At 45.4% G+C, this 8,526-nt stretch overlaps 1 protein-coding gene across 1 annotated transcript in view; it reads left to right on the top strand.

Annotated features, from left to right (window-relative positions):
- The window catches only part of nad2 (NADH dehydrogenase subunit 2), a 4,723-nt gene extending 521 nt beyond the window's left edge, over window positions 1-4,202 (top strand). The window contains exons 2-3 of the mRNA in view: window positions 1,960-2,528; window positions 4,010-4,202. Of these exons, the coding sequence (YP_010438353.1) occupies window positions 1,960-2,528; window positions 4,010-4,202 (762 nt within the window). The remainder of the gene's footprint in view (window positions 1-1,959; window positions 2,529-4,009) is intronic.
- The last annotated feature ends 4,324 nt before the right edge of the window (window positions 4,203-8,526 follow it).

Here is an 8,526-nt window from a genome sequence, read left to right as displayed (position 1 = left end):
AGAAAGAAGAGCAACAAGGTTTAGTTCAGATTTGACTGTTTGCAGCATGGGAGCGGATTACCCAAAAGATCCCTGGGAACAATGAAAAAAAAAGATATCTCGGTAACGAAAACTATAGGGGGCTGTATTGGCGAGATCCAACGGTGAACAGCTGCCCAAAAGAAAAACCGCCTGGAAGTCCGAGGACCTTTAGTACCGTACCCTACCCCCGAACCAGCAGCCTTCGCGCCAAGCAAGACCGCCCTTGTCCCCTTCCTTTCTCCATTCCGCCCCCTTCTTTCTTTGTTCCAATAGAGTCTAAGGCAAAGCAAAAGTGATTCGTATGCCTACTTTACCTACTTGAACGAAAGGGAACGAACTTTGTTTCGTTTCCGGGCTTATGGATTGGATTCAGTCAGCGTCACGACATAATCAAGAAGGAGTGACACTTTGGTTACCGGCGAGCGCTTCCAAAGGCGACCCTCTCGAGTTTCCGGCTGTTTCCTAGATTGAAGTAGCCTTTCGTCACCCTACCAAACGAAAGAAGTCACTATCAAACAGCCCCCCCAACTAGTCGTATGGGGTGCTTGTGGTAAGCTGCCTTGGATATGAGGAATTCCTAAAAAAAGGCAAAGTCCGGTATTTGACGAAGATCTTTCTATCAATAGATAGGATTTAGTGTTCGATATAGGGGATAGGATCCATCTGCTCTCTCTCAAAAAAATGGAGAGAGGGCAGATATAACGATATAAAAAAAAATCGGGAGATGCTAAAGGATGCATAGACATCTAAGGGGATGTCTATTCTATTCCTCTTTTTTTCTCTAAAAAAAAAGATATCTCGTTCATCTATCTTTTGTTTATCTATCATTGATTCTATCTATGAATCAAGTCGAAAGACTTCGCTTTTGGGTTCCCCGAAGCCCCGAATGGATTGGATCGTTTCTGCCAACGAAATGAACGCGGAGCCCGTTCCGAATGCTTCTCCGACCCGGAAGTTCTCGCGAAGAGAATAAGATGCTGTTCCCCCCCTCTGTCTTTTCTCGCTTTGCTAATCTTCCCCTCTAACGCGGGCCGGGCGCGGGAGTAAGAAACCTAAGAGAGGACGCTCTTCTCTTAGGTCCTTTTTTTCAGTGCAACACAGGAAAGCGCCCTCTTTTTGTTTTGTCAAACCTGCAGCTTTCCAGATTTTGTATTGAACGCATGGCGTAGCTAGGACCTTCAAATCATGTTTGAGCCTATGTTCAAACCGCCCTATTTTTTATATTTTTTTTTTTACTAAGGCGGAATGCCCGCCAAGTTCAGATAAGGGAATGCTTTCCCCAACCATTAAAGGAAAGGCTCGACGAAGGGAGGGGGAAGGAAAACGCTTTCGGAGATAGAGATTTTATTTGTTTTTCATCGAAAACGAAGAAGGCCGAGGATGGCCTACGGTGCGTATTATCTGAGGGGAACACGCTTTTTCGACCGCGGTAGTATGATTGCCGGGCCCTCTCCTCGTTCCGCCCGCTGGCCTATTGGGATAGCAGCCTTCGGGCTTTGCCTGCCCTTAAAAAAAAAATTCCGGCTCGGCCCGGGAAAGCGCTGGCAACAACAGAAAGGAAGGGGTCCATGTAGCTGCTGCGCCCGCCCCCTTCTTAGTCAATGGGGCAGCAGGTTCGGCATCTACTAGAAAAGAGAGAATCCGCTTCAGATAACCACTCCTCTGCTAGGCAGCGTGTCGAATGGCCGAGAGCGGACCTTTTTGGATATATAATCCAAGTCGAGAGTGGAGTTACGGGAACAGCCGTCTGATGGAAAACTACTTTCACGTTCGGTTCAGAGAGCACTTTTTTCGTTGAGAATTCCTCGTTCCCTTTCGTGTAAATTCCCCTGCAACGAATTAAAAACTTGCGGGGCCCTCCTATCTATTTATTCCCTCTCTCGAGCCCCGAAGAAAACCCCCTCCCCTTCGGACTCCACATCTCTTTTGACTCTATATATGTGGGCACCTGATATCTATGAGGGTTCACCCACCCCGGTTACAGCATTCCTTTCTATTGCGCCTAAAATTTCTATTTCTGCAAATATTTCACGTGTTTCTATTTATGGTTCCTATGGAGCTACATTGCAACAAATCTTCTTTTTCTGCAGCATTGCTTCTATGATCTTAGGAGCACTGGCCGCCATGGCCCAAACGAAAGTAAAAAGACCTCTAGCTCATAGTTCAATTGGACATGTAGGTTATATTCGTACCGGTTTATCATGTGGAACCATAGAAGGAATTCAATCACTACTAATTGGTATCTTTATTTATGCATTAATGACGATAGATGCATTCGCCATAGTTTTAGCATTACGGCAAACCCGTGTCAAATATATAGCGGATTTGGGCGCTCTAGCCAAAACGAATCCTATTTCGGCTATTACCTTCTCTATTACTATGTTCTCATACGCAGGAATACCCCCGTTAGCCGGCTTTTGTAGCAAATTCTATTTGTTCTTCGCCGCTTTGGGTTGTGGGGCTTACTTCCTAGCCCCAGTGGGAGTAGTGACTAGCGTTATAGGTCGTTGGGCGGCCGGAAGGTTGCCACGAGTAAGTCAGTTTGGGGGACCGAAGGCAGTTCTCCGTGCACCGGACACGTAGCTTATCGAATCCAGTTGCGACACGGATGGGAATGCATGCTACGAAAGATAGAGTCGAGTCTGATACATCAGCCGTCTACTCAATATCCTTGTATGAGTCCACAATCACTACACGAGATGAACCTTGGTTTGGTGAATTGAAGTTGACCTTAGGTGTAATAGGGACTCCCAGTTACTGTGCGCGATCGTATACTGAGGTGCTCCCCGCCGGTTGTTGGAACGACGCGAGCCGGGCCGGGCCTCGATTCAGAAAGATGAAGGGCCAAAAGGTACAGTATAAATGGGGGGTTACAAATTCTCCATCTCATTGGGGGCGGAAAACGAATAGACATCTCGATGTGATACAGCCTTTTCTATTTTAGTTGGTAAAGAACGGCGAAGTCCATCCGAACCGTCCAATGAAGAATAAAGAGGAGAGCGAAGCGCCAATGGCACGCGAAGCGCATGCGGAACGGGCACGGAGAAAAAAAAGTGTGGAGGAGAAGCAGCCCGAGCTCATTCCCTTCGCTTCCTGGGCCCAAAGCAGTGCAGTCTTTCCTGGCCAAATCAAGGATTTGGGGCTTCTTGCTACGCTACTTAACTATATAAAAAAAGAAATTTTTTGTTTTAGTAATATATATGAATAGAAAGATAGATCCATCCATCTATCCTATCTGATTTCGATTTTGATATCTAAAAAAGAATCGATTTCATTCAACGTTTGATTCAAAGAACTGCGCTTAGCCCCCCCGCTCATGAAACGGCTCTGCTGCAATGGATGGCAGAGGGTCCGTAGTACCCAAAGCGCTGGAGTGATCCAGTAGCCGGGAAGGGGCCTAGAAGTGCCTACTACTATACCACACTACACTTGGCTCTACACATTTACAGAGCTAACCCCTGCCCAGTCCCTGGCAGAGCTAAGGGGGCTTCAATCCTTATTCCTTATCCCCATCTTCGCCCAGGCTAGCGGGGCCTTACTTATTCAGGGGGGAGAGTAGAGCCTCGAGAAGCACTGTTGAGAGGAAGAACCTTGGCTCCTTTTCATTCTCTACAGGGTTCCAACCCTTTCTTCAACATAGGTGACAACGAGCGGGGCAGAGATGGAAGAGATCGAACACGGGAATAAGAAGCAAGCTCGCTGTCCGGATGGAGAAAGTGGACAAAACAGACTCGCATTTCCCAGTCGGGTTCCTTTTTCGTCTCGCATTTGTCATAGAACAAATACGGAAAAAGAATCATATTGAAAACGTTCCTAACCCACCAACCCCTTCCTTCGTAGAGCCGTGCATTGTAAGTGATCCGAACCCGCCCGGAGCGAGCCTCCCATAGAGGCAAGTGAAGTTAGTGAGCCGTATGATGGGCAACTATCTCCTGCGGTTCGGAGAGGACTCAGCTGTTAGTTAGAACCCCCGGGTAGACCCTTTCACTCTATTTTATTATATACGCTTAGCGAAAAGAATTTTTTTTGATACGCCTAGGACATGGATTCTATATGAACCAATGGATCGTGACAAGTCGTTACTACTAGCAATGACTTCCTCTTTCATTACTTCATCCTTTCCATATCCCTCTCCCTTGTTCTCAGTTACTCATCAAATGGCACTCAGTTCATATCTTTAAGTTCGATCATTGACAAGGTTCAAAGAAAGGGTGGCCATTGAAAAATAGTCGATTCCAAACCCCAATGCATCACCTGAAATTGCTAGTGTAATATAGTATTCGACAACATAACTTCTTCAAATCTACGTTTACGGCTACGTTTTTTCAGATGGAGGGCCGCCCTACTTATGAAATACGTACTTCAGTCCACTGCTAGAAATATCAAATATCGAAGTTAGTTGGTGGAAACGCCGGGAGAGGATCTGGATCCAAATCCACCATGAGGGCGGTTCTCTTCTTTCTTCTGGATGTTTTTTGGTTTCAGCACCTATTAAAAAACACGGGAAAATCCACTTTTTTTACGTAAGGATTCTTTGTTCATTTTCTTGATCTCCACACTTACTGGAACCCCTATTCCTATAAAAAATCCCGGGAAAACAAGCTTTTTTCAAGGTTTTTTTGGTCGTCGTAAAGGGAATTGAGGATTTCATCCATTTTTACCGGGAAAACGGAATTATTTGAAGAAGTTTCTGTCTCCCCCCCCATTCTTCTCCTTTTTAGGTTGCTTCAGAAGCTCAAAATATGTACTGATATCCGGCGTGAAGAGCGGGTACACAATTGGGTTGTAAACTCCATTTTTTTTCGTGCTTAAACGAGCTCTCAGTCCGTTTTCGGAGATGAGGAGAAAGCCTTTTTTCGTCTTGAGATTCTAATCGATGAGTAGAAATGGTTCTAAATAGTACGAATACTACCATACACATAGAATACAGGCGGTACGAAGTACACCTCTCGGTCCGTAGAGTAACTGTAGCTGCTTCAACCACCTTAGAGTCCACCTACGTGGGAGACAGAAGGATTCTACAAACAAGGGTTTACAAACGGGAAGGCAACGAAAGCCTTTTCGCGATTCGCCGACAATGATAGAGTTTAAGGGGGCATGGACCTTATAAGTCCTGGTCTTTAAGCTTTAATGGGCCCTCAGGGAGAGAAGGGTGCTCGTAGATCAGAGTAAGCTAAGTTCCGGTAAGCAACCCCTTTTTAGAGCTAAAGAGTTAAGGCATTAGGCTTATACTTAGGATCGTGAGAACCAGTCATAGTCTTTATTATTTGTTTGTGCGTTCATCTCTCCATCTAAGAAATGGTCTCTTCCACGAAAGTGCTTGAAGGAGAAATAAAGATAAGCTCTCCGTAGGGTCCCCCGGGATATGGGACGCGTGTCTAGTTCTCATTGGAAAGGAATCAGCTGAATATTTCTTCTGTCTCCCGCCTGACACAGTTTGACACGCGGTGATACCTGATTGGCTCCAAATCTATAGTTGTAGAAATAATAGCATTCAAACAAGCACGCGGGAAAAAGCAAGCGTCTGATCAGATCCATCTGCGAGGTAGGCCAAACATCTTTTTCCTAAGCGAGGACGGAGCTGGCGAGTGACGATTGCCCTATCTCTTAAAGGGGGTTTGGAACCCGGGGGTACTCTCTGACAGAATTGACGCTTCGCGTGGGCGCTCTATTATTGCCTCCTATTCCTGAGGGGGTGATCGGGGTTGCGTGGCGATACCCGCGAAAAAAAAAGGACTATTCGCTCTTTGGGGAGGGCCTTTCGTACTCAAGGGAGAATTATTGAGCGCACTAAAATCTAGTGGATGGGTTCAATATTCATGAAAAGCCAGGTTTGAAATGATCCATGTTACGGAACCAAGACAACCTATCTTACTAATAAAAAAAGGGTTAAGGGCCTCCAACGCCTATAAATAGAAGCTTCTTTCGGTCTCTCTTTGGCAAAGGGAACTTAGAAGTCGGCAAGAAAGAGCTTTGAGTAGCCATGGATATCGCTAGCAGACTTGCGATAATTGAGCAACAAATACGTCAGGTGGAAAACCAGAAGCTCCAACGGGAGCAAACGCTGGGTGCGTTCTGGGAACATCTGCCTGCTATCGATCCAATTATCATACGAGATCGTATGCTTTTTCTCCAGAACGAAATACGCACTCTCGAAAACAGGAAGAGGGCGCTGCTCCAAGAACGGGAGGGGCTCCTTGTGGAGGTTGCCATCCTCCGTGACCCACCCACTGGGGAGACTGGAAGAAATTAACAAGTGCTTAGCTCAGTTTCCAGCACTGTTCATTATTATGTTTAATTAAGTTCTATGTCTTTTGTTAACTTAATCTTAATATGTTGTTAGTTAACTTTGTAATGTTGTGTGGCTGAAAGTTGTCCATGTGTAAGCTTTCTATTGGATGTACTCCTATGTATAAAAACTGTAGTGCTGGAATGAAGAAGAATAAAAATCTGCTCTGTTCTAGTCGTGCAGAAAAATTTCTGATTTGAATTATTTAGACGATTCTATTGATTTCTTCTCGGTGCGGGTCTATCCCTAGGACTCCTTCTCGTGAACTAGGGTCAAATAAATAGATGGATCGCCCTTTCCTGTCCTGGAAGTTGATCCCCGTTGCCCAAAGCGTTCTAAGAGTCAAGTAAATGGTGGGACCTCCTTCCGGGAACTCCGATTAACTTATCTTATTGAGCCCCTCTCCTTTCAGTCGAGCTACTTCTCCCCGGTTGGTTTTCTCATCTGACCTGAGTTAAGTAGCTCTCTTGTTCTTGGCTGCTAGACGAGGAGCTGGGTAGAGAGATAATAGATCCTCCCCCTAGGATGGTAGCTTCTATTCCTTGATTGCCCTGTAAGTTAAATAAGGGATTCTAATGCTTCTTGAAGCGGCATAAACTACTATATAGAATCTTGAGTGCCTTCCCTTCGGAAACCAACTAAGGCAACTCCGATTGAATGCAGAATCCCGCTAGCCATTAAGTAGGTTTAGTCAGTTCACTAGGAAGAAGTAAACCACTCACCCCCAACTTTATAATGGGCCGGTGGAAGACAGAAACGTCTATTTTCCAAGAAGCAAGTGAGCAAATTCCCAGTTGTTACAAAAGAGAGCTAAACAAGTCAATGCGCATCGTGGAACTATACTATATGTTCCTCGGCCGGATCAAGCAGCGGGGTTGCTTCAGAAGCAAGTAAAGGCTCAAGGCAAGCTCAGGTCACCAGAAAGTGGGCATCAGAAATAGGCCTTTTTTATATTTCTAAGCTGATCGAGACCCACTCTTCTCAATAAATGCCACTATCAATAAAAAAGGGTTATTCAAATGTATTTCCCGCCCATTGCACTGATCAGAACCGTACTTAACTTACCAATCAGAATGCCGTGGTGGAACCGCAGGGACTGCAAGGTGAAAGCATGACTTTGATTCAACTGATCGGTCGGTCTACGCCCTTCGTGGAGCATGCAGTTCTCCCGAAAAAGACTTGTTAGAGAAGAGGGGGCTATTTCGTATCAAGGTTTGGAAGAGATATGTACTAGAAGCGACTCCTTGGCATAAGAGCACTAAGTGAGTTACTCCCTAATCTTCTGATCAATCCCACAACGGAACCTTCTAACTCCTCCTATCTTGTAGCTGCTTTTGCCATTGGTGCAGATCTGATTGAAGTAGGTGAATCAAAGGATATCTCAGACAGGCAAAGTCATTCTATGAGCACTTGTGCCACTTTTATAAGGCTTGCTAAGACGCCCCAACATGCAATCTCCAAGTCGTGGAATAAAGCTTTCTCTATAGACTTGTGCCGTCTGGGGATGGATCTAGTATTCCAGTAGCTGAGACTGAGGAAAGGTTAGCCAAGAGATTGTACGATTCTTCGACTCCCATCAACTCCCCTCCTAACGCGGAAAGAAAAAAAGATAAGACACACATTTGGTTCTGAAGTAGTGAACTATGTTTGTGCAGAAAAGCGTTTCGTTGTTTTTGGCTGAAAGGCCAATTCATTCTTTTTCCAGTTTCGTTACACATAAGGCATAAGGAATAAAGCTACTATAGGAATAGGAATAGGGATAAGGGTTAACCAGCGGGAGAGGAAAGAAATGCCCTTGTTTCTATCCGACCTAAAGGTTGGGCATCCCCAAGACAAGAGAAATATCAGTCGGTGAGGTTCGGATCGATCGGATCAACGGGAGCGAAAGCTGCTCGGAGAGAAAAAGAAAGTATGGCGTCTTTGGTCTTCTATGGAAGTCTTGGCTGAATCACTTGATCCAGTTAATCAAGAATCTTCTGACGAATAAGAATTGGAATTCACATCTGAGCAGTAAGGGAGGGGAAAAAGTAGTAGGATTCAGAGAAAAACCAACGGCGGAAAACCGCTCCCCTTTCAGTCGAGCAAGTAGATTCAGCGATTATTGCTATTCTTTAACGCCCCCCGAAGATTCATTAACATTAAGTAGCGTACGCCTGGTTCACCGCTAAATACACGAAAGAAGAACGGCTCCCCCGTTTGATGACTAAGGGGAAGGT

The sequence above is a fragment of the mitochondrial genome of Prunus mume (assembly GCF_029339155.1).
Source record: "Prunus mume mitochondrion, complete genome".
In the NCBI taxonomy this organism is placed as follows: domain Eukaryota; kingdom Viridiplantae; phylum Streptophyta; class Magnoliopsida; order Rosales; family Rosaceae; genus Prunus; species Prunus mume.
Note: the sequence above shows the minus strand (reverse complement) of the source record. Positions and strands in the feature narration are given on the sequence as shown.